The following is a 27,078-nucleotide window of genomic DNA, read 5'->3' as shown; positions in this document are numbered from 1 at the left end:
GAGAAAAGCCCGCATGATAAGGAAGAAAAGAGCGAGGACAAATGCTGCAGCTAAAGGTACCTTCACACTAAACGATATCGCTAGCGATCCGTGACGTTGCAGCGTCCTGGATAGCGATATCGTTGAGTGTGACAGGCAGCAGCGATCAGGATCCTGCTGTGATATCGCTGGTCGTTGGTTAAAGTCAGAACTTTATTTGGTTGTCAGATCGCCGTGTATCGTTGTGTTTGACAGCAAAAGCAACGATGCCAGCGACATTTTACACTGGTAACCAGGGTAAATATCGGGTTACTAAGCGCAGAGCCGCGCTTAGTAACCCGATGTTTACCCTGGTTACCAGTGTAAAATGTAAAAAAACAAACAGTACATACTCACCTTCGCGTCCCTCGCCGTCCGCTTCCCTGCACTGTGTGAGCGCCGGCCGTAAAGTGAAAGCACAGCACAGCCATGACGTCACCGCTCTGCTGTTAGGGCCGGCACTCACAGTCAGTGCAGGAAGCGGACGCCGGGGGACGCGAAGGTGAGTATGTACTGTTTGTTTTTTTACATTTTACACTTGTAACCAGGGTAAACATCGGGTTACTAAGCGCGGCCCTGCGCTTAGCAACCCGATGTTTACCCTGGTTACCCGGGGACCTCGGCATCGTTGGTCGCTGGAGAGCGGTCTGTGTGACAGCTCTCCAGCAACCAAACAGTGACGCTGCAGCGATCGGCATCGTTGTCTGTATCGTTGCAGCGTCGCTTAGTGTGAAGGTACCTCAAGTCCCTCCATAATTCTCAAAGACGCTTGGGCCTAGAGTTAGGGTACCGTCTCACAGTGGCACTTTTGTCGCTACGACGGTACGATCCGTGACGTTCCAGCGATATCCATACGATATCGCTGTGTGACACGCAGCAGCGATCAGGGACCCCGTTGAGAATTGTACGTCGTAGCAGATCGTTTGGAACTTTCTTTCGTTGCTGGATCTCCCGCTGTCATCGTTGGATCGGTGTGTGTGACACCGATCCAACGATGCGTTCGCTTGTAACCAAGCTCTCCAGCGACCACACAACGACTTTCCAACGATCACGGCCAGGTCGTATCGCTGGTCATGATCGTTGGAAAGTTGCGGAGTGTGACGGTACCCTAAGAAAGGAAGCTGGCGAAGGGAGAAGGAGAGGCACGGAAGTCTAGAAGGTGCAGGAATGGCCTTATGCCCAAATACAGACACACACACAGACCCCCCCTCGGAACTCCTGTAATAAAGCAGGAACCTTGAAAAATTAATACAGATTAATAAAGAGCTCCTGCAAGATGCGTCTTGCACAGGAGAACAGAAAGAGGTTCCTGTGGAAAAAAAAAGTACCTCTTCATTCCTGAAGAGGACTCAGACTACTATCAGACGTCCGAACCTCACCGGAGAGCGGGACATCTGTACCTCCTGACACCGTCTGGCTCTGATAGGCGTGTTGGTAGGAGAGAAGAGCCAGGACCATCCTCCAGACCACCTGAACACATCTCGTGTGTTAGGGCTCTGCCGGATAGACAGATGAGGATATGGGGTGTCAGTTAGCTCCCTACTCAGTCTACGTGTGATAACACAGTGACTGTTCACATTGTTTCCCTCCAAGGTTAGAAGAGGAAACCTTCTAAAAAAGAAAGGGAAAATCATTACTGAAAAACGTTGAAAACCGAGGGAGATATGGATCTAATGATTTTGGGATGTGCGGTTCATGCTCTTTTTTTTCTTTTTGCACAAAGCATGTACTTGTCTTTTTTTGGACCAGCACTCCTCCCATTTGGCTCAGGTGATTTTAATTAGCAGGAGACTGCAAAGTAAGGGGTCTAGCCCATTTTGGCTCTCACTGAAGAGCTGGAGGAAGGTGAGTTTAAATGCTCCTTTTCATTTTGGTGCTGGTGCTGTGTGGCAGCCATTGTTGCTGTGGCTTTGTGCTGGTGGGGCGGCGCGGTCTGGAGTCATGGGGCTCAGTCTCGCAGCATGGGTGCTGTGGGGCAACAGGCCGTCCGCCCTGCTGGTGCATGGCTGCTGCGGCGGTGGTCGCCGCACGGCTCCGCTCCGTTAGGGCGTTAGGACCCACTACAAGGTTTGCCGGGAAGGGGCAGTGGGCTTCATACAGTCTGATCAGAATGTTAAACTGAAAACCTCATGTTCAGTATTTAAATTTTTGCCTAGCGGCTTTAGATCAACGTATGATTTTGGGATGTGCGGTTCATGCTCTTTCTTTTCTTTTTTTGCACAAAGGATCTAATGAAAGACCCAAGCTCGCTCCTACTGACACTAAGCTATACTGATTAGCTTTATGCCAGTTGGTGGGGTGTACACTGCTGGGGAAGAGCTTTTTTTTGTGCATAGTGTCAGCAGCATATACCCATGGTTTAAGGTGTCCTCCAATGAAGCGATAGAGAAAAGAGGATATACCTATTCCCTCCCAATCATGGCAATATGTGTTTTTATTCATGTAGGGTCCTTCCGCTATTAAAAGTTATCTTTTAATTTGGATCCTTAGCTAGGGGATCTCTATTTGCCAATGGCAATCTGTGGAGTACGAGTATTTCTGCACATGATTCATAGACAATATTGAATAATATTTTGTTCATCATTTGGATATTATGTCTATTGATCCTGTAATTTTCATGTTGCCACAACTTTTCCTTTTTCAGGGCTTTTCCGAGAATCTAATGGAATGGTGTTCCCTGACAAAATTCAAACTGCAGACCATGCTAGTCACGAGGCTGTGCAGGCTACAGACCAAAGATGTACATATTCCCAGAACTGCACCTCAACGCACAAGAGCTGCATCACACATACTTCAGTTGGCCTGGAACATGGCTGTCATATGTGATGAACTATATTTCTTACTTGCTGAGAACAAAGTGTTATCTCCAGCTTCTTCCTCCTCAATGTTTGTTTTCTAGTCGGTGTAGCAAGTCTCCTTGCAGAGTTAAAACATACATCTTTCACATATCGCAGCCAATCACTCAGCCGCTTAAGGGGTAGGTGTGATACAGCTCATCAGTTGAGTCAAAGGTCTCAGGAGCCGTAGGTATTCAGCCTGCATCCTGTTATGATAAGTAAGTAGGATATAGGTAGCAGTTTAAATTATATCAAAGACTCAATTTTATTTCACTCTTGGAAAGCCCCTTTAAAAATCAAAAATTAAAAGGTTGCCTAGTTTACTAGTGGAAATAGAATTGCTTTATGTAGTCTAAACAGAAGCAATCACCCCAGGCTCATTCAACTAATAGCCATATACCCAACTCCACCAAAAACATGTCTAAGTAAATGAGGTGAAGGGAATGAACACGTCACCATAGAATAGAGGATCTAACTAGAAAGCAAATCAGATGTTTTTGCATAGAATGTCTTCACACATACAAATGTGGCAACGGGTTCTCTTTAAACCCCTACTAAACCAAATATAGGTCTTTAGGTAGTCAGTCAGTCTCATCACATCACTGCACTATTTGATGGAAATATAGAAGTAACATACTGTGAAACCGTGGTTGGTTTCCTTGAAATGGTGGTCTCTGTGGTCCATTTCCCTGGTCTGAAAGAAAAAATATTAAAGAAAACTACTGACCATAAAATTTTTTATAATATAATATAAATATATATATATATATACACACACACACAATATAATATATATATATATATATATATATATATATATATATATATATATATATATATATATATATACACATACATACATACATACATACACACAGTACAGACTAAAAGTTTGGACACATCTCTCATTTAAAGATTTTTTTATTCCGTATTTTCATGACTATGAAAATTGTAAATTCACACTGAAGGCATCAAAAGTATGAATTAACACATGTGGAATTATATACTTAAAAAAGTGTGAAACAACTGAAAATATGTCCTATATTCTGGGTTCTTCAAAGTAGCCACCTTTTGCTTTGATGACTGCTTTGCACACTCTTGGCATTCTCTTGATGAGCTTCAAGAGGTAGTCACCAGGAATGGTTTTCACTTCACAGGTGTGCCCTGTCAGGTTTAATAAGTGGGATTTCTTCACTTATAAATGGGGTTGGGACCATCAGTTGTGTTGTGCAGAAGTCTGGTGGATACACAGCTGATAGTCCTTCTGAATAGACTGTTGGAATTTGTATTATGGCTAGAAAAAAGCAGCTAAGTAAAGAAAAACGAGTGTCCATCATTACTTTAAGAAATGAAGGTCAGTCAGTCCGAAAAATTGGGAAAACTTTGAAAGTGTCCCCAAGTGCAGTTGCAAAAACCATCAAGCGCTACAAAGAACCTGGCTCACATGAGGACCGACCCAGGAAAGGAAGACCAGGAGTCACCTCTGCTTCTGAGGATAAGTTTATCCTAGTCACTAGCTTCAGAAATTGCAGGTTAACAGCAGCTCAGATTAGAGACCAGGTCAATGCCACACAGAGTTCTAGCAGCAGACACATCTCTACAACAACTGTTAAGAGGAGACTTTGTGCAGCAGGCCTTCATGGTAAAATAGCTGCTAGGAAACCACTGCTAAGGACAGGCAACAAGCAGAAGAGACTTGCTTGGGCTACAGAACACAAGGAATGGACATTAGACCAGTGGAAATCTGTGCTTTGGTCTGATGAGTCCAAATTTGAGATCTTTGGATCCAACCACAGTGTCTTTGTGCGACGCAGAAAAGGTGAACGGATGGACTCTACATGCCTGGTTCCCACCGTAAAGCATGGACGAGGAGGTGTGATGGTGTGGGGGTGCTTTGCTGGTGACACTGTTGGGGATTTATTCAAAATTGAAGGCATACTGAACCAGCATGGCTACCACAGCATCTTGCAGCGGCATGCTATTCCATCCGTTTTGCGTTTAGTTGGACCATCATTTATTTTTAAACAGGACAATGACCCCAAACACACCTCCAGGCAGTGTAAGGGCTATCTGACCAAGAAGGAGAGTGATGACCAAGAAGAAGAGTGATGGGGGGCTACCCCAGATGACCTGATGATAGTCCCGGTGACTACCTCTTGAAGCTCATCAAGAGAATGCCAAGAGTGTGCAAGGCAGTCATCAAAGCAAAAGGTGGCAACTTTGAAGAACCTAGAGTTTAAGACATATTTTCACTTTCACGCGTTTTTGTTAAGTTTATAATTCTATATGTGTTGATTCATAGTTTTGATGCCTTCAGTGTGAATGTAATATATATATATATATATATATATATATATATATATATATATATATATATATATATATATATATTACACACACACATACATATACACACACATTATATATAAGGAAAAATTGTAGAATTAACTAAATCACAGGATGGATTAGACATGTTAATGATATGCAAATGATAAAAAAAAAAAAAAAAAAAAGAAACATTTTCAAAACCTCTCAATTCATTCAGTAATGAATGTAATCTCCACATGCCCCATGGCATCACACCACTTACCACTGAGGTTATTAATATTTGTGCTACGCTGAATGCCCTCGGGCAAGCAAATCATCAAAATATGCTGGCAATTTGCAAAGAAATGCAGTCCCAGATGTGCTCAATAAGAGAAGTCCAGAGACGCTGTAGACCATAGTAGCAAGATTAGATCACACATGGTACGGCCACTTCTCTATAGTGACCAGGACTCAGTTTTCAGCACGGCAATAGTAGGCCGCATGTTGCTTGTGCTACTGTGAGCAGCCTACATGGCCTAAACATATTACTGTAGTGTGCAGCGTCTTCACTTATCTCCCATAAAGCACATCTGGGACGTCACTGATTAGCGTGCCTAAGTGCATTCAGAGTGGCAGAACAGTCCTCGGGAAACCATGAATTTCCTGAAAGCATGCCATGTTATGTATCCGGTTGCAAATCTTTATTCATTGCATAGTGGAATGCGTTGAGAAGAATAAAACATAAAAATGATTAATATAAATCAAAATGAATATCCCATGGAGGTCTGGATTTGGAATGATACTCAAAATCAAAGTGGAAAATCAAATTACAGGCTGATCCAACTTCAGTGGAAATGCCTCAAGACAAGGAAATGATGCTCAGTAGCATTTGTGGCCATCAAGTGCCTATATGACCTCCCAATAACGCCTGGGCATGTTCCTGATGAGGCGGCGGATGGTCTCCTGAGGGATCTCCTCCTAGACCTGGACTAAAGCATCCGCCAACTCCTGGACAGTCTGTGGTGCAACGTGACGTTGGTGGATGGCGCGAGACATGATTTCCCCGTTGTGTTCAATCGGATTCAGGTCTGGGGAACGGGCGGGCCAGTCCATAGCTTCCACTGCACCAGCATATGGTCTCACATGGGGTCTGAGGATCTCATCTCGGCACCTAATGGCAGTCAGGCTACCTCTGGCAAGCATATAGAGGGCTGTGTGGCCCTCCAAAGAAATGCCACCCCACACCATTACTGACCCACTACCAAACCGGTCATGCTGAAAGATGTTGCAGGCAGCAGATTGCTCTCCACGGTGTCTCCAGACTGTCACGTCTGTCACATGTGCTCAGTGTGAACCTGCTCTCCTCTGTGAAGAGCACAGGGCACCAGTGGCGAATTTGTCAATCCTAGTCTGTGGCAAATACCAAGCGTCCTGCACGGTGTTGGGTTGTGAGCATAACCTCCATCTGTGGATGTCGGTCACTCAGACCATCCTCATGGAGTCAGTTTCTAACTGTTTGTGCCGACACATGCACATTTGTGGCCTGCTGGAGGTCATTTTGCAGGGCTCTGGCAGTGCTCCTCCTTGCACAAAGGCTGCTGCTGGGTTGTTGCCCTCCTATGACCCCCCCTCCACGTCTCTTGGTGTACTGGCCTGTCTCCTGGTAGTACCTCCAGCCTCTGGACATTACGCTGACAGACACAGCAAACCTTCTTGCCACAGCTTGCATTGATGTGACATCCTGGATGAGCTGCACTAGCTGAGCCACTTGTGTGGGTTGTAGAATCCGTCTCATGCTACAAGTGTGAAAACGCAACCAACATTCAAAAGTGACCACAACATCAGCCAGAAAGAATTGGAACCGAGATGTGGTCTGTGGTCCCCACCTGCAGAACCACTCCTTTATTGAGGGTGTCTTGATAATTGCCAATAATTTCCATCGGTTGTCCATTCCATTTCCACAACAGCATGTGAAATTGATTCTCAAACAGTGTTGCTTCCTAAGTGGACAGTTTGATTTCACAGAAGTTTGATTTACTTGGAGTTATATTCTGTTTAAGTGTTCCCTTTTATTGAGCAGTGTATATATAGTAAACATACAATATGTGATTTTAGCCGCACTAATGGGGGGCACAACAATAGGGACTTTTAGTCAACAAGTCTTTATAGTCAGATTAATATCACGGTACAAATTACATATGTTAAGTGTTCCCTTTATTCTCTTGAGCAGTGGTAATTTGGATATCATCATCATGTCTACTGATCCTGTGATTTTCAGAATTCCACAACTTTTCCTTCTTTAGTAATGGAAATCTACAAAAGTAACATACTGTGAAACGGTTGGTTTCCTTGAAAGGGTTGTCTCTGGGGTACATTGCCCTGGTCTGAAAGAGTAAAGTATTAAAGGTAACCATAGACCATGAACAATATACCCCCCTCAACATTGAAATTACAACATCAAGAAGGAAAAGTTGTACAATTAAGTAAATCACAGGACGGATAGACGTATTAATGATATGCAAATGATGAAGATTGGAAATATTTTCAAAACCTTTCAAATTCATTCAGTATTGAGTGTAAGCTCCACGCACAGAAATACAAGCCCTTGCATGTCATGGCACGATATCAATGAGGTTATTAATAATTGTCCGAGGAATGTTCTGCCACGATGAAGGCACTGGAGCAAGAAAATCATCAAGATCTGCTGCTGGCAGCTCCCTTGGCAATTGGCGAGTAATATAGTCCCAGATGTGTTTGATGAGAGACAAGCCTGGATATGTTGTGGACTATGGTAGCACAGTTAGATCAGACAAGTTACGGCCATTTCTCTGTAGTACCTCAGGAACCATTTTTCAACATGACAATGCTGCATGTTCCTTGTGCTACTGTGATCAGCCTACATGGCAAAGAAAAAAAAAACATACTCCTGTGGTCTGCAGCATCTCCACACTTGTCTCCCATCAATGGCCGAGAGCATTTAGAGTGGTGGCATAACATTCCTCAGGAAACCATTAATAACCTCATTGATACCATGACCTGTTGTGCAAGTACATGTATTTCAACACAAATTAATACGACTTAGCAGTCAGCGTATAGTTATATTACTATATCACCAGATTGCCATAGGCAAATACACATCCTCTAACTAAAGACCCTAATTAAAACATAACTTAATTCATATCAATATATAGCCTCATTCCCCTGATGAAGCCTGTGTGGTGAAACGTGCTGGGGAGGCTAGTAGCAGACTAACTTTTATATAGCATATGCATGATAGGGAGGATAGTAAGAGGTAAGGGTCTATGTAACAGAACTGCATTGTCGAACACACAAAAACTAAAAAAGCAGCCAAAAACATTTAGTACTCTTACCTATCTAAAATACTAGGATATACCTGGTTCACCTATTCCCTCCCAATCATGGCAATATGTGTTTTTAATAATGTAGGGTCTTACTGCTTTTCAAGGGAACCTGTCACCCCCCCCAGGTGTTTTTAACTAAAGGAGCCACCTTGTGCAGTAGTAATGCTGCATTCTCACAAGGTGACTCTTTTAGTTCTGGGTGCTGTAACTGCCGAAATAATCAGTTTTGTAATTTGTCCTAAATACCTTTTCTTCAGTCAAGGAGGCAGGCGTTTCCCCCCTGCTTCAGATGCCACACAGCCGTCACTCAAATCTTCTTGGCGCCGCCTCTTCGCCGCTGTTTTGAAATCTGCCGGCGCCTGCGCTCTTTTCTCCTGCCTTGAGCAGGCGCAGTGAGTGCTGCCCGTCCGTCCTCATATGCAGTCTAGCGGACTGCGCCTGTGCGGCTGCTCTGCCTGTGAATCCCAGCCCCGCAGTGTCTTCTGATTTATTCACATTGCGGGGCTGGGATTCACAGGCAAGGGGGCCGCACAGCGAAATACTTCCGGGACATAGTGCGCTGGCGCATGCGCACTAATGCTTTTCAGCTTTGCCCGCAGTTGGGCAAAGCATGCTGTGCGTGCGCAAGGCAAGATTGCCTTGCGCAGGCGTGTACTACGGAGGACAGAGAATGAACTTCAATCCAATATTGCAGCCAGCATTCAGCCAGCGGGTAAGGAAAGGGTGAAGCAAACACACGAAAACCCCACCCATATGACCAAAAACCTGTCCTGCCAAATTCAGGTGACAGGTTCCCTTTAAAAACTAGATTTTGGGTACTCACCGCAAAATCTGTTTCTCGAAGCCTTCATTGGGGGACACAGGAAACCATGGGTGTATGCTGCTGCCACTAGGAGGTTGACACTATGCAAAAAAAGGGTTATCTCCTCCCCAGCAGTATATACCAACCAACTGGCAGAAAGTTAATCAGTTAGTGAGAAAGCAGTAGGAGAAGCAGAGAAAACAGAATGAACGTAACAGATCACAGAACCGGATACAACATTAAACAAGGGCCGGTGCCGTGTCCCCCAATGAAGGCTCCGAGAAACAGATTTTACGGTGAGCACCCAAAATCTAGGTTTCTCTCTTGCTTCATTGGGGGACACAGGAAACCATGGGACGTCCTAAAGCAGTCCCAAGAGTGGGAAGACGTATAATACCCTCAAGTCAGAACTCAAGCCACTGCCGTCTGCAGGACCTTTCTACCAAGGTTCGCATCAGATGAAGCATAAGTGTGAACCCTGTAGAACTTCGTAAAGGTAAGGATGGAAGCCCAAGTAGCAGCCTTGCAGAGTTGCAAGGCTGATGCCTGATGGCAAACTGCCCAGGAGGCCCCCACCGATTGCGTGGGGTATGCTGTAATCCTCGGACATGCCCTACCTCAGACGGTAAGCTTCCAGAACGGTGGAACGGATCCATCGAGCAATGGTAGACAGGGTCGCAGGAAGACCCCTTCGTGAACCCTCTGGGATAATGAGCAGAGAATCTTAGCGCCGGAAAGGCTCAGTTCTGGACAGATAAACACGTAGAGCTCTTACTAGACCCAGTTTGTGCGATGACCGTTCTCAGAGACGGGAATGGGGGGGGGGGGGGGTTTGGGGGGAGACGGAGACTGACAAAAAGATGGAAGCACAATGTCCTCATTCCAATGAGGAAACCATATTGGGAAGAAATGATGGAACCGGACATAGGACCACCTTGTCCTGGTTAAAAATTGTGTAAGGGGAACAACAAGAAAGCGCTGCTAACTCAGAGACCCATCTAATTGAAGTGATAGCGACCAGGGAAGCGACCTTCCAGGAAAGGAATGTGGAAGAGATCTCACACAGTGTTTCAAACGGAGACTGCTGTAATATCTCGAGTACCAAATTAAGGTCCCAGGGATCCACTGGGGGCTGGTAGGGGGGAACGGAGTGAGCAACACCCTGGATGAAAGTTTTGAGCTGTCTGCGAACGGCCAAATTCCTTTGGAACTGGACTGACCGAGCCAAAACCTGCCCCTTAATAGCACTAAGGGACAGTCCGGACTCCAGACCTGACTGTAAAAAAGGACAAGATGGATGGGAGATTAAACACCATTGGAGCGGTTTGGTGAGCATCACACCAGCAGAAGTATGCTTTCCATGTTCGGTGGTAAGTTCGAGAAGACGAAGACTTCCTTGCTTTGATCATAGTTTGGATGACCTGATCGGAGAAACCAGCCGATTTCAAAACCGCAGCTTCAACGGCCATGCCGTTAAACTGAGTAACTGAGAACTCTGGTGAAAGAGGGGCCCTACGACAAAAGGTCCAGACGATCCGGGAGTCTCCATGGCGTGTACGCTAGAAGGTTGACCAACTATATACCACCACAATAGCTGTAGCTTTGGAATCTCTTGCCCCTCTCACACATACCAAAGCTCGCAAAATCAACAGACAGCCCTGGCACACCAGCCTGACCAAAGAACTGAGGCGAGCTTCCAGGGCTGCTGAGCGGAGATAAAAAAGATCCCACTCCAACGAGCACTTCATCGCATTCAAACAGTCCCTCACTACTTTCAAGACCACACTCGCCACAGCAAAATAAACCTACTTCTCATCTCTCATATCCTCCCTGTCTCACAACCCTTAACAGCTATTCAACACCTTTAATTCTCTCCTCGGTTCCCAGCACCTCCTCCCTCCCCACTTATCTCAGCTGAAGACTTTGCCTCATTTTTCAAGCAGAAGATTGATAACATCAGAGACAGGTTTTAGTCGACAACCCCCAGAGCCCTTCCTCCCAACTGCCCAGCCCTCTACCTCCAAAACCAACTTCTCCACCATTACAGAAGATCGACTCTCCACTCTACTCTCAAGATCGCATCTCACCACCTGTGCACTTGACCCGCTCCCATCCCACCTCATCCCAAACCTCACCACAATCTTCATCCCAACCCTAACCCATCTCTTCAACCTATCACTAACAACTGGTGTTTTCCCCTCAAGCTTTAAACATGCCTCAATCACACACCTCAAAAAGCCCTCTCTTTACCCATCCTCTGTTTCTAGCTATCGCCCTATATCACTTCTCCCCTAAGCTACACCACATCCATCTTGAACTGTCCTCCCATCTCTCTTCCTGCTCCTCTTCGACCGCTTAGGCCTCTTTCACACTTCAGTCTTTTTCCTTCAGTCGAAATCCGTCGAGTTTTGAAAAAACAGGATCCTGCAAATTTTTCTGCAGGATCCTGTTTTCTCCCATAGACTTGTATTAGCGATGAATTGTGATGGATGGCCACCCGTTTCATCCGTCGTGCACTGGATCCGTCGGAAAATAGCGGTCCGTCGTGCAGAGAAAACGTTCAGAAGAAGGTTTTAATTCTCCAAGTCGGAAATCGCTCAGCGATGGGTCCTGCGCTGTCCGTCGTTGGCTATAATGGAAGCCTATGGACGCAGGATCCCTCTCTCATTACATTTTCAGGTCCTACTACATTCGACGCATCCATCACATTACTGGATGCGTTACATACGTTGCCCAATCTTTTCACGACGTCCGTCGATGCGTCACGCCGACGCATCATGACGGCCGTCTCAAGACGGAAGTGTGAAATAAGCCTTACAATCTGGCTTCTGGTTACACCACTCCACTGAAACTGCCCTAACTAAGGTCACCAACGACCTATTAACCGCCAAGAGCAAGCGACACTACTCTGTTAAAGGCAGAGGACAGGTCCAGAAGGAGGACACAGTGGACCATTCCCTATTACTACAGACCCTCTCATCCCTTGGCATCACAGACTTGGCCCTATCCTGGATCTCGTCATACCTATCAGACCGGACATTCAGCGTCTTCCACTCACACACCACCTCGCCCCCTATCAGTCGGAGTCCCGCAAGGTTCAGTTCTAGGGCCCCCGCTCTTCTCCATTTACACATTTGGCCTGGGACAGCTCACAGAATCTCATGGTTTTCAGTATCATTTCTATGCTGGCAACACACAGATCTACATCTCTGGACCAGATATCACCACCCTACTAACCAGAATCCCTCAATGTCTGTCCACTATTTCATCCTTCTTCTCCGCTAGATTTCTAAAACTTAAAGGGAACCTATCACCCCGTTTTTTTCGGTATGAGATAAAAATACTGTTAAATATGGCCTGAGCTGTGCATTACAATAGTGTAGTTTGTGGACCCCGATTCCCCACCTATGCTGCCGAAATACGTTACCAAAGTAGTCATTTTCGCCTGTCAATCAGGCTGGTCAGGTCGGATGGGCGTGGCTTCTTCCCCCAGATATTGCGTAGTTTTCCGTTGGTGGCGTAGTGGTGTGCGCATGTCCAACGTCCCCAATCCTGCACGGGGGGGGGGGTGAAAATAGCAGCGATGTCCGTTATTCCATTGGTGGTCGGTGGGCGCGGCCATCTTCCTTTGGCCGCGCGTGCGCAGAAGCGGCGCTCTGCTGGCCGCGGCTTCAGGAAAATGGCCGCCGCGATCTCCATCTGCGCACGCGCGGCATCCCGCGGCCATTTTCCTGAAGCCGCGGCCAGCAGAGCGCCGCTTCTGCGCACGCGCGGCCAAAGGAAGATGGCCGCGCCCACCGACCACCAATGGAATAACGGACATCGCTGCTATTTTCACCCCCCGTGCAGGATTGGGGACCTTGGACATGCGCACACCACTACGCCACCAACGGAAAACTACGCAATATCTGGGGGAAGAAGCCACGCCCATCCGACCTGACCAGCCTGATTGACATGCGAAAATGACTACTTTGGTAACGTATTTCGGCAGCATAGGTGGGGAATCGGGGTCCACAAACTACACTATTGTAATGCACAGCTCAGGCCCTATTTAACAGTATTTTTATCTCATACCGAAAAAAACGGGGTGATAGGTTCCCTTTAACATGAACAAAACAGAATTAATCGTCTTTCCCCCATCTCATGCAACCCCCCCCCCCCAACATATCCATAAACCAAGAATCTGCAAAAACCCTAGTCTATGCCCTCACCATCTCCCGCCTCGACTTCTGCAACCTCCTGCTCTGTGGCCTCCCCTCTAACACTCTCGCACCCCTCCAAACTATTCTAAACTCTTCTGCCCGACTAATCCATCTGTCCCCCTACTATTCCCCGGCCTCTCCCCTCTGTCAATGTCAATGCTTTCACTGGCTCCTCATTACCCAGAAACTCCAGTACAAAACCCTAACCATGACATACAAAGCCATCCACAACCTGTCTCCTCCATACATCTGTGACCTCGTCTCCCAGTACTTACCTGCACGCAACCTCCAATCCTCACAAAATCTCCTTCTCTACTCCCCTCTTATCTCCTCTTCCCACAATCGCATACAAGATTTCTCGCGCGCATCCCCCCTACTCTGGAACTCTCTACCACAACATATCAGACTCTCGCCTACCATCGAAACCTTCAAAAAGAACCTGAAGACCTACCTCTTCCGACAAGCCTACAACCCGCATTAACCACTGATCAACCAAACCGCTGCAAGACCAGATCTACCCTCACCTATTGTATCCTCACCCATCCCTTGTAGATTGTGAGCCCTCGCGGGCATGGTCCTCTCTCCTCTTGTACCAGTTGTGACCTGTATTATTTAAGATTATTGGACTTTTTATTATGTATACCCCTCCTCACATGTAAAGTGCCATGTAATAAATGGCGCTATAATAAATAACTCCGCGTACCAGGGTCTACGTGGCCAATCCGGGGCAATGAGGATCACGGGAATACCCTCCGCATTTATCTTTTTGACTATCCTGGGGATCAGTGGTAGAGGTGTAAACAGGTAAGGAAGGGAGAACTGATCCCAAGATATTGCTAGCGCATTCAATCCGATTGCTAGTGGGTCGCAGCACCTGGACACAAACTGCAGAACCTTGTGGTTGAGTCTGGACGCCATTAGGTCGACGTCTGGAGTTCCCCATTTGAGGCAGATACTGTGAAAGACTGACGGGTTCAGAGACCATTCACCTGCGGCAAGCCCTTTTCGACTCCCGGTATGTGCACCGCAGAAATTGCTAGAACATTCTCCTCTGCCCAAAACAGTATCCGAGCGACCTCTGACATCACTGCCCGACTTCGAGTTCCCCCTTGGTGGTTGATGTACGCCAACGCTGTGGCGTTGTTGGATTGGACTCTAATCTGACATCTGTGAAGGAACGCCTGCCAATGTAGTAGGGAGAGGAATATTGCTCGGAGTTCTAGAATGTTGATGGGTAGGGAAGATGCCTGCCAGTTGGTGGGTATATACTGCTGGGGAGGAGCTATCCCGTTTTTTCTTTTTTGCATAGCTTCAACCTCCCAGTGGCAGCAGCATACACCCATGGTTTCCTGTGTCCCCCAATGAAACGAGAATATAATATATATCTATATCTATCTATCTCGTAATTTACTGGGAAAAAGAATAAAAAAAAAAAAAGATTTGCTTTGTGCAGTTGCAATGTTCCAAGGCTCATTCAGCCAATAGACATTTATTCAACTCCACCCTTAACATATCAGGTAGGTGGACATAGCTAATTAAATGGGGTGAGGAGAATAGGCACATCTCATGGTGGAAGTGGATTTCACTAAACAGAATCAGACGTTTTTGCTTAGAATGTATTCACACATACAAATGAGGCTACAGGTTCTCTTTTTACTCCCACTAAACCAATAAAAGTGGTCTTTAGGTAGCCAGTCTCATCACATCACTGCACTGATTAGATAGAAATATAGAAGTAACGTAGAAGTAACATACTTTGAAACGGTGGTTGGTTTCCTTGAAAGGGTGGTCTCTGCGGTCCATTTCCCTGGTCTAAAATAGTAAAGTATTAGAGATAACAAATCGACCATAAAAAATTATTACATATACATACAATCTAAATTGCATATATATACACACACACACACACACACCTCAACAATAACATTTCAACACAGAAGTAATCGTAGAATTAAAGAAATCACTGGACCGATAGATGTGTTAATGATATGCAAATGATGAAAAATGGAAACATCAAAACATCTTGTTTCATTCAGTATAGAGTATGAGCCCCAAAAACAAATACATGTACTGATTTACCATGGCAGAATATCACTGAGGTTCTTAATGGTTGTCTGGGGAATTTTCTGCCATGCTGAATGCACTTGGGCAAGCACATCATCAAGATCCGCTGCTGGCAGCTCCCTTTCAAATCGCCAAATAATGCCGACCAAAATGTGCTCGATGAGAGAGTAGTCCAGAGACGCTGCAGACCATAGGAAACGGTTAGGCCACACAGGGTAAGGCCACTTCTCTATAGTGTGTCAGGAGAAAAATTTTCAACATTACAATGGCAGGTCGCATGTTGCTGGTGCTACTGTAAGCAGCCTACATGGCTTAAACGTATTACCGTAGCATGCAGTGTCTTCACTTGTCTCCCATAGAGCACATCTGGGACGTTACCAATTAGCGTGCCTAAGTGCATTCAGAGTGGCAGAACAGTCCTCGGGAAACCAGTAATAAACAACATGGCATATTATCAGGTTAAGTGTATTTCTGAGCATGACCTATAGAGAACACGGAAAACAGGGATTTTGTGTACTCACCGTAAAATTCTTTTCTCCGAGCCACTCATTGGGGGACACAGACCATGGGTTGTATGCTGCTTGCCACTAGGAGGCTGACACGAAGTTAACACAAAAAGAGTTAGCTCCTCCTCTGCAGTATACACCCTCCTGCTGGCTCCCAGAGAACCATTTTGGTGCAAAAGCAGTAGGAACAAATAGCAACGACATAGAAGAGCGCAACATGTCAACTTAAAAGAACAGGCAAAAGCCACATAAGCCATTAGGCTAACAGGGTGGGTGCTGTGTCCCCCAATGAGTGGCTCAGAGAAAAGGATTTTACGGTTAGTACACAAAAATCCCTGATTCTCCTTCGCCTCATTGGGGGACACAGACCATGGGAGATCCCAAAGCAGTCCCTGGGTGGGAAAACAACAGAAAGGATTAGGCTTCATGCAACAACTGCCTAAATGGGCGCCACCGCTGCCTGCAGAATTCTTCTGCCCAGACTCGCATCCGCTGAAGCCTGAGAGTGAATATTATAGTGCTTTGCGAAGGTATGTAAACTGGACCATGTCGCAGCTTTACAGAACTGCTCCTCCATCCCTTGATGCCGAATAGCCCAAGAAGACCCCACCGCTCGAGTGGAGTGTGCTCTGATCTCTGATGGGATGGGCTGACTTCTGACTCTCTAGGATTCCTGAATGGTGGAACGAATCCACCTGGCTATCGTGGCCTTAGAAGTGGCAAGACCCTTCCTGTGACCTTCCGTGAGAACAAACAGAGCATCTGCTCTTCTGAAGGATGCCATCCTTGAGATGTACCTTCGCAGAGCTCTGACTAGGTCCAGAGTGTGTAGAGCTCTTTCAAGCCTGTGAATAGGAGCCGGACAAAAGGAAGGAAGAACAATGTCCTCTTTAAGATCTTATCCTGATGGAAGTTAAGGCAGTATAAGGCGGCTAATTCCGAAACACATCTGATCGATGTGATTGCCATAAGGAAGGCAACCTTCCAGGACAGAAAGACCAGCGAAATGTCCTGAAGCCATTCAAAGGGCGATTCCTTAAGAACGTTTAGCACCAAGTTGAGGTCCCAAGGCTCTAAAGGCATGCGATAGGGATGAGCGACATGTGACACCCCCTGATGAAAAGTCTTAACCTGGAGTCTTGACACGATGCATCTCTGAAATAAGACCGATAAGAGAGGAGATTTGGCCCTTGAGAGAGCCGAGTGCCAGCCCGGAGTCCAGACCGACCTGTAAAAACTCTAAAATAGTGAGGACTGAGAAGATGAGGATAAAGACCAAGATCCCTGCACAAAGTAAAAAATGTCTTCCAAGTACGATGGTAAATGCGTACCGATGAGGGTTTACGGGCACTAACCATGGTGGAAATGACCTGTTTAGAAAACCCTGCCTGGGTTAAGACCCAGGATTCAACGGCCACGCAGTTAAACACAGGCCCCCTGAGTTCTGGTGGTAGATGGGGCCCTGGGAGAGCAGATCTTTTCGATCCGGCAGTCTCCAGGGTATGTCGGCGACGAGGCGTACCAACTCTGTGAACCACGTTTGGCAAGGCCAATAGGGAGCAACCAGGATTACTGGTACTCCTTCCGCCTTGATTTTCCTGATTACTCTGGGGATTAACGGTAGAGGAGGAAAAAATGTACGAAAGGCGGAATTGGCGCCATGAAACAACTAGGGCGTCGACACCGATGGCTCTTGGATTTCGAGACCTCGCTATAAACTGGGGAACCTTGGCATTCACTCTGGACGCCATGAGGCCCACGTCTGGGATCCCACAGCGAAGACAAATCTGGGAGAAGACTTCCAGATAGAGCTCCCACTCCCCCGAAGTGAGATCCTGAAGGCTGGGGAAATCCGCCATCCAGTTTTCCACTCCTGGAATGTGTACCGCTGAGATCACAGAGTGGTTGTTCTCTGCCCATCGAAGGATGTGAATTACCTCGGACATGGCCGCCCTGCTGCGGGTACCCCCCTGATGATTGATGTATGCCACAGCCGTGGCATTGTCTGGTTAAATACGGATGGGGTGACCCGCCAGAAGATGAGGAACGGCTGCAGGGCCAGAAGAATAGCACGGATCTCTAGAACGCTGATCGGTAGTTTCGATTCCTGAATTGACCCTGAGCAGTGTGGTGGCAGAAGATTGCTCCCCAGCCCGAAAGACTGGCATCGGTAGTCACCACTAGCCATTGAACGGGTAAAAAGGACTTCCCCAGGTTAAGGGAAGAGTTCAATGTATACCACCTGAGAGTGTTTGACATGCAGGGATAAGCGGCACCTTCGTTCGAGAGAGAAAGGGTTTCTGTCCCAAGCTGCCAGAAGGACATGTTGAAGGGGACGAACGTGCAGTTGTGCAAAGGGGACCGCTTCCATTGCAGCCACAATCTTTCCTAGTACCCTCATTGCAAATCGTGGATGGAGTGAGGGGTAGACTGATGAAGCGCTTGGGCTCCTTGATGAAGGGCTAAGACTTTGTCAGGAGGGAGAATTACCAACCCCTGAGACAAGTCAAAGGACATTCCTAGAAAGGAGATCTGCTGGGCTGGGACCGGAGAGGACTTGCTTAAGTTTATCAGCCAGCCCAGGCGAAAAAGGGTATCGCAAGTAATGCGAACGGACTCCACGCAGTCGTGGAAGGACGGACCTTTGATCAACAGGTCGTCTAGATAGGGCAGAACGATCACGCCCCAAGAGTGCAGGATGGACATGACGGCCGCCATGACCTTTGTGAACACTAGGGGCAGTAGCAAGGCAGAAGGGCAGGGCCCTGAATTGGAAGTGCTGTTTGCGAATGACAAAGCGCAGGAATCTCTGGTGAGGGGGAAAGATTGGAATGTGTAAGTAAGCGTCTCGTGACATGTCGATTGAGGCAAAAAATTCCCCTTCTTCCAGAGAAGAGAACTGAATGCAGAGATTCCATGCGGAAATGATGGACCTTGACAAACTTTTTTAGAAGTTTGAGGTCTAGTATGGGTCTCACCTTTCCATCCTTTGGGACGATGAAAAGGTTTGAATAGAAACCCTGAAACTTTTTGCTTTCTGGGACAGGGACAATGACGCAATCGTGACGCAATGCGTCTATGGCCCGGGAGAACGGGTTTCCCTTGCCTCTGACACCAGATCTCTGACCCACTTGTCGGAGACGTCGAAAAGCCAGACCTGATGAACGAAGTAGGCGGCCGCCTAACCTGTCGATGTCGACCGGATAGAGCCGATATTTTCATCACGCTGACTCTCTGGGACCTAAGTTTGGGTCGAGACTTCCACTGCTGGTTAGGCCTGTACGAGACCAGAGTTCCTCCATCTCTTCGTGGAGAATGTCCTGAACCGGACGAAGTAGTGGTTAGTGGCCCAGCTTGGAGTGGAGCGAAAGCAATGGATTTTTAGCTGTCTCCGAAAGGGACGCCTAAGTCTCTGTTGGGGAAGGAATTTACTCTTTCCTCCCGTAGTCTCCGAAATGATCTGATCCAGCTTTTCTCAGAATAAGTGACCAGTTTGATAAGGAAGGGAGGTGAGACTTTTTTGATGCAGATTCTGTCTTCCACTCTCTGAGCCATAATGACCTCCTGATAGAGATGGCATTGGCTGCTCACTGAGCCTCACAACAGGCCGCATCCAAGGATGCGTGAAGGTTTCGCCTGCCTGGGAAATTTGGTTGGCAAGGTGCGCCGTCTCTGGAGGAAGGTTATTGTCCCGAAGTGAATTAGCTAAGGTCTCTGACCAGAAAATCATAGCCTTAGCTACCCATGCTGCGCCTGAGGCCTCAAAAGCAGAGCGGGCCAAGCCTTCTATCTGACGGTCTGTGGGATTTCTGATGGATGAGCCATCCGGCACTGACAGGAGAGAGTTTTGGATGCTAGGCGGGATACTTGGGGGGGGTCTACCACCGGAGATTCCGCCCAATCCTTTTTCAGATCAGCTAAAAAAGGAAACTTGGCTTCAAGAGGCCTTTGCCCTGTGAAGCGTTAATCCGGGCGTTCTCTATGCTTAACTATGGCACTAAATTCCGGATGAATAGCAAATGCCTTATGAGAGCGTTTAGTTCTCTTAAAGGACAAGGTTTGAGCAGAGCCGGAATCTACCTCAACCTTTAAAGCCTGGTTGACTGCCTCAATAAGCAAATCCACTGTCTTCTGAAAGTCTGGCGAATCCGGGTCTAAAGAGCCATCAGATTCGCAGTCAGGTTCGCGTTCGCTACTGAACTCTGGAGAGAGCAAAAAACAGAGCTCTGAGGCAAATGCTCCGGTCCCCCGAAGGATCACGGAGGGATTCAATCGCTTTGGCCAGCGAAGCCATAGATTGAGACAGTGACAAAGCCCACTCAGGAGGACTAGATATACTGGGCCCGGTGGTGGCATAGGGCCCCTGAGCGCGGTTGGGGACATAGGCATTGCAGAGCGGCGAACTCTGAGCCTTAGGAAATGCAGATTAGCAGGGAGGAACATGAAGTAAAGAATATAGCCATAGTCTTGTTAGACGTTTTGGATGCCTTAGGCTAGGACATGATGTACCCTTCTATGTGGCCCTATAATATTAGGGGCTTCAGAGAAAGGACACAGCTGAGAAAAGGGGGGTGAGGAGGATGTATAATGCAGTGCTCCCTTACCTAGGTCTGTGTCCCCACTCCTCCTGCGTTTCTCCAACTGCCTGGCCCGTGCGCTGAGAACACTTGCTGCCGGTCCTGATGGCAGGTAGTGCGCCCTGAGGCGGTCTGGGGGGAGAAAGATGGCCCCCGAGATCTCAGAGGCGCTTCTCGTGCTGTGCGAGAAGCGCCAGGACCTGGTGGGCGGGGCCTCCGCATCGCATCATTGCATGGGCGGAGATAGGGGTTGCAGCCTAGTACAGGGCCAAAGCAAGGGACTAAATTTGCGTAACCGATGCAAGAAGGGGCCGAATGCACGCCCCCTCAGTCAAAATGGGTCCCCCTTAACCAGTGCCATCCAAGACCACCTGAAAGGAGCCCTCCAACCCCAGCACTTACCCAGAGAAGCTGCCGGGTGACAGGTAAGGCAGCTTGTTACAGGTCATCCTCTGCTGCTGCTGGTTTGGACGGTGCAGGGATAAGGTGGAAAACCTTCAATCCACCATCCCTTTAGAAGGGAGGTGGAGAGGGACCGTCCACCTTCTTGTACCATCCGCTTTAACAGTGGTGGTGCAGTGGGGGCTGCTCGGACACCACGAGGTGGGCCTCTGTACACCCAAAGGGATAATCACCTAGGATGGAACAGGGCTGAAAGTTCAGCAATAGGCCTGGCTGCGGAAGAGGATACGTGGAGGCGACACTCCATGTGCTTGTCCGTTGAAGGTGTGGGGAGATCGGTACCCTTCAAGGGACCAGTCGCCCCTGAAAATCAGCTCAGGTGTGGCATCTCACGTCGCAGGAGAGGATACGGAGAGGCGACACTCTCCGTGCTCACCTGTTGATGGTTCGGTGAGATCAGAGCCTTGAAAGCCTTCGTCCATTGTAAAAGATAAAATAAAAAATGTAAAAATTGTAAAAATAAAATAAAGAGTTTTGGGTCTGAATAGCAGACCCGTCAGTGTGCCTCCTACGGACACTAAGCAAGAACTTTTTTCTCTGGGAGCCAGCAGGAGGGTGTATATTGCAGAGGAGGAGGTAACTTTGTGTTAACTTAGTGTCAGCCTCCTAGTGGCAGCAGCATACAACACATGGTCTGTGTACCCCAATGAGGCGAAGGAGAAAGATTTTTTTTGTCATTTGGATACCATTATGTCTACTGATCCCGTGAATTTTTATAATTCCATAACTTTTTTTTTTTCTTTAGTGATGGAAATATAGAAGTAACATACTGTGAAACGGTGGTCGGTTTCCTTGAAAGGGTTGCCTCTGGGGTACGTTGCCCTGGTCTGAAAGAGTAAAATATTAAAGATAAATCATACACCATTAAAAAAAAATAAAAAATTTTATATATATATATATATATATATATATATATATATATATATATATATATATATATATATATATATATATATATATATATATATATATATATATATATATATATACACACACACACACTCACTGGCCACTTTATTAGGTACACCTGTCCAACTTCTTGTTAACACTTAATTTCTAATCAGCCAATCACATGGCGGCAACTCAGTGCATTTAGGCATGTAGACATGGTCAAGACAATCTCCTGCAGTTCAAACCGAGCATCAGTATGGGGAAGAAAGGTGATTTGAGTGCCTTTGAACGTGGCATGGTTGTTGGTGCCAGAAGGGCTGGTCTGAGTATTTCAGAAACTGCTGATCTACTGGGATTTTCACGCACAACCATCTCTAGGGTTTACAGAGAATGGTCCGAAAAAGAAAAAAAACCCAGTGAGCGGCAGTTCTGTGGGCGGAAATGCCTTGTTGATGCCAGAGGTCAGAGGAGAATGGGCAGACTGGTTCGAGCTGATAGAAAGGCAACAGTGACTCAAATCGCCACCCGTTACAACCAAGGTAGGCCTAAGAGCATCTCTGAACGCACAGTGCGTCGAACTTTGAGGCAGATGGGCTACAGCAGCAGAAGACCACACCGGGTACCACTCCTTTCAGCTAAGAACAGGAAACTGAGGCTACAATTTGTACAAGCTCATCGAAATTGGACAGTAGAAGATTGGAAAAACGTTGCTTGGTCTGATGAGTCTCGATTTCTGCTGCGACATTCGGATGGTAGGGTCAGAATTTGGCGTAAACAACATGAAAGCATGGATCCATCCTGCCTTGTATGGAGCATCTTTGGGATGTGCAGCCGACAAATCTGCGGCAACTGTGTGATGCCATCATGTCAATATGGACCAAAATCTCTGAGGAATGCTTCCAGCACCTTGTTGAATCTATGCCACGAAGAATTGAGGCAGTTCTGAAGGCAAAAGGGGTCCAACCCGTTACTAGCATGGTGTACCTAATAAAGTGGCCGGTGAGTGTGTGTGTGTATATATATATGTATATATCCTCAACATTGAAATTGTAACATCAAGAAGGAAAAGTTGTTCAATTAAGGAAATCACAGGACGGATAGATGTGTTAATTGCATGCTAATGATGAAAAATGGAAACAGTTTCAAAGCATCTTAAATCATGCAGTATCGAGAGTGAACCCCACGTACAGAAAGACAAGCACTTACATGTCATGGCATGATATCAATGAGGTTATTAATAGTTGTCTGAAGAATGTTCTCCCACGATGAATGCACTGGAGCAAGAAAATCATCAAGATCTGGTGCTGGCAGCTCCCTTTTTAATTGCAGAGTAATACCGTCCCAGTTGTGCTCAATGAGAGACAAGTCTGGAGATGTTGTGGACCATGGTAGCACAACTAGACCAGACAAGTTATGACCATTTCTCTATAGCGCCTCAGGAACCATTTTTCGTATAATTTACAGTCAGGCGCACAACCCAATAAATGCAGTTAAAGGGAGGTGCAAAAAGCCGATAGTAAATGGCAATGTGTCGAAAAAAAGAAAAAGCACTACCGTAATGCCTGCACACTACACCACACAAGTATAATATAGAAAAACAACAAGCTTTATTTGGCACACAATAACAAAAAGCATAAAACATAAGTAAAATAATGCAGGAACCCCACTCATGAACCCCCCCATCATATCCAATATATATATAGGATGCACAAAGATAAATCAAATAAATGTAAAATACATCATTATAGTACAAAAAACATGTACAGTATATCCAATGCACCCAAGACCATGTAGAGGTATAATAATAATATGGTGGGCACCCCAAAATAACCCTGGAAGAAGCTGAGAACAAGATGTAGCCAGCACCGATAGGAAGTTACAGCGTGAGTGTAACCAAATGACCAAAATTGCCAAAATCTGGCCAAAACTGCTGCAAATGCATATAAATCTAGAATAAATCAAATGCCCGTATGTTGGCAGAGCTGAAAAAAAAAACAGCTAAAGGTGAATGAGAATATGGCAGCATAGTTGTGTGGTCAAAGAATAAGGAGAACACTCACGCAGTTGAAGATGAGGCTGGCCAGGGTAAAAATGGAGCGTCCAACTGGGGGGGGGGGGGGGGGAAACAAGCTTAGGTGGAACAAGGAGTGGGGCGCCCCTCAGAAGACCCAACGCGTATCGCCGTAACCTGCATGGCTTCGTCAGGGGAATTCACCATTGAAGGGGTTCATGAGTGGGGTTCCTGCATTATTTTACTTATGTTTTATGCTTTTTGTTATTGTGTGCCGAATAAAGCTTGTTATTTTTCTATATTATACTTGTGTGGTGTAGTGTGCAGGCATAACTGTAGTGCTTTTTCTTCTTTTCGACACAGGAACCATTTTTCAACACGAAAATGCTGCACATTGCTTGTGCTACTGTGATCAGCCTACATGGCCAAAAGAGGGATTTTTGTGTACTCACCGTAAAATCCTTTTCTCCGAGCCAACCATTGGGGGACACAGACCGTGGGTGTTATGCTGCTTGCCACTAGGAGGACACTAAGTGATATAAAGAAAGTTAGCTCCTCCCCTGCAGTATACACCCTCCTGCTGGCTCTCAGCTAACCAGTTCGGTGCAAAAAGCAGTAGGAGATCAGTATCAACATATTAGCTTACAGCATGTCATATTATATATGAGAGTATAGCATATCGGATTATAAAAACAAGCATAAGCCAATACCAGGGTGGGAGCTGTGTCCCCCAATGATTGGCTCGGAGAAAAGGATTTTATGGTGAGTACACAAAAATCCCTCTTTCTCCTTCGCCTCATTGGGGGACACAGACCGTGGGACGTACCAAAGCAGTCCCTGGGTGGGGACAACGTCAGATCAGGCCCTGTGTAACTGCTACTTACAAGTGCGCCACCGCGGCCTGCAGAGTCCGCCTGCCCAGACTCACATCTGTGGAAGTCTGGGAATTATAATGCTTCAAGAATGCATGCAGACTGGACAAATCCGCAAGCTTGCAGGCGTGTCTTGTCGACGCCTGGTGCCTAGAACCCACGATAGACAGGGAGATAGGCTGACATCTAACACGGAAGGACTCCTGGATGGTGAAAGGAATACACCAGGCTAAATGGCCGATGAAGACGGCTAAACCCTTCCTGTAAACGTCAGGAAGCCTTCCTCTTACCGTCAGGAAGCCCAAGATACATTGTCCAACCTTTGGAAGGACGCCGTCCTCGAGACGTACCTACTCAGAACACTCGCTTCGTCCGGAATATGGGGAACTCATTCCATTTTGTGGACTGGTGCCAAAAGAGATGAGGGAAGAACTATGCCTTCCTAACAGTGGTAATACAATACCACCTTGGTAACAAGGGACGGGGAAGGCCTGAGGACAACCTTGCCTTGAAGGAAATAAGGGAAAAAAGTCTGAAAAGACCCGTTAGCACCGAAGACTCGTCAGGATGAGGATATCGCCGAGAAAAAAGGGGGCGACCTTCCCTAATAGAATAGATCCCAATGATCTAACGGTATGTGATAGGGAAGAACTACATGTGAAAACTTCCTGCGAGGTGGTCCCTACTTGCAGTTTTGTTGCAGAAAGGCAGAAAGCTACCAGCTCCGCAAGCAAACAAACTGACGTGGTCAGTGCGGATTTCCAAGGATCACTGGGGCCCTTTCTGCTTCTGAAAAGCTTTCGGAAGTGGTGAACGGGGAGTTGTGGAAACTGGTACCACGGAATAACCAGAGCATGCAGTGCGATGGCTCTTGGATCTCGAGGCCGAACGACAAACTCGAGTACACAGGCGATCAGTCAGGACGCCTTCCAAACTACAACTGGAGAGCTCCAGTGAAGGCAGGTCTGATGTAAGACTTCCGGGTGAAGTTCCCACTCACTTGAGGCGAAACCCTGACGGCGGAATATGTTCGCAGCCCAGAGTTCTACTCCTGGGATATGTACTGCCAAGATCACCGAGTGATAGATCTCGGCCCATGTGAGAATGTGAGGTACCTTGGCCATGGTGCTTGAACGTGGGTACCCGCTAGATGATTGACGTATGGCACAGCCGTGGTGTTGTCCAATTGAATTCAGATGGGTTGACCCGCCATAAGGTAGTGGACCTACTGTAGGACTACCTTTCGGATCTCCAGAGCAATGATCGGGAGAAGAGGACTGGCATTGGAAGTTACTAGTAACCATGGAACCGGGAGAAAGGCCCTGGATGAAGAAGGAGCTCAGAGACTATAGTCTGAAAGTCTGCTTGACTTGCTGAAAACTAACGGAGAGAAGGAAACTGCTTCCATTGTCATCTCCATTTTTTCCTCAGAACTCTCCCAGCAAATCGAATTAAATGAAGGGATGAGTGAGCAAGTGCGCGAGCTCCCTGTTGAAGGACCATGACCTTGTCTGGAGGGAGATTTACCACCCTTCTGGAAGAGTACCAGATCATCCTCAAAAAGGATATCTGCTGGGCTGGAAATGAGAAGTTGTCCAAGTCTAGCCACCAGCCCAGGTGAGAGGGTATCGCAAGTGATATAGACGACTTAGCGTAGTCCTGCAAGGGCAGGTAAACAGTCGGCCAAACAGGGCAGGACGACCACGCCTCTAGGTGCAAGAGGAACATGACAGCCGCCATGACCCTTGCGAACACTCTGGGTGCGATAGCAAGGCCGAAGGACAAGGTCGTGACTTAAATGCTGTTCACGAATGGAAAAGCAAGGAATTTTTGAAGAGGGTAAGCATCCCGAATGTCGATGGATGCCAGAAACTGCACCTTTTTCTGTTAAAGTAATGGCTGAGCGGAGGAACTCCATTCGAAGAAGAAGAACCTTGTGAAAGGTTGTTAGAAGTTTGAGGTCCGGGATCGGTCCTACTTCTCGTTCCCCTTTTAGGAACCAAGATCCCTTAGATCTAGACTGTCCTGGACAACCCTTTCACTGTTGGTCGGGGCTGTAGGAACGTACGATCCTTTGTTAGTCTCCCGCTCAAAAATTTGATTGACCAGCTGTACTGTCTACACCCTCCTACTGGTGTGAATCAAAGTAGTTAAGGTCTCCAGGCAG

At 46.9% G+C, this 27,078-nt stretch overlaps 1 protein-coding gene across 20 annotated transcripts in view; it reads right to left on the bottom strand.

Annotated features, from left to right (window-relative positions):
• LOC143804660 (heterogeneous nuclear ribonucleoprotein L-like) overlaps nt 1-27,078 on the bottom strand; it is a 160,835-nt gene that overhangs the window by 45,382 nt on the left and 88,375 nt on the right. For 6 of the 20 annotated variants that reach the window (XM_077282964.1, XM_077282961.1, XM_077282960.1 and 3 more), the window contains 3 exons: nt 21,908-21,964; nt 15,284-15,340; nt 3,493-3,549 (listed from right to left, as the gene is read on the bottom strand). The exons of 2 other annotated variants lie outside the window; for them this stretch is intronic. In XM_077282964.1, coding sequence (XP_077139079.1) covers nt 3,493-3,549; nt 15,284-15,340; nt 21,908-21,964 — 171 coding nt within the window. The remainder of the gene's footprint in view (nt 1-3,492; nt 3,550-15,283; nt 15,341-21,907; nt 21,965-27,078) is intronic. 12 more of the 20 variants (XM_077282973.1, XM_077282963.1, XM_077282968.1 and 9 more) reach the window with 3 other exon arrangements.

The sequence above is a fragment of the Ranitomeya variabilis genome, chromosome 2, assembly GCF_051348905.1.
Source record: "Ranitomeya variabilis isolate aRanVar5 chromosome 2, aRanVar5.hap1, whole genome shotgun sequence".
Classification (NCBI taxonomy): domain Eukaryota; kingdom Metazoa; phylum Chordata; class Amphibia; order Anura; family Dendrobatidae; genus Ranitomeya; species Ranitomeya variabilis.
This window is presented reverse-complemented; position numbering and strand designations above follow the sequence as displayed.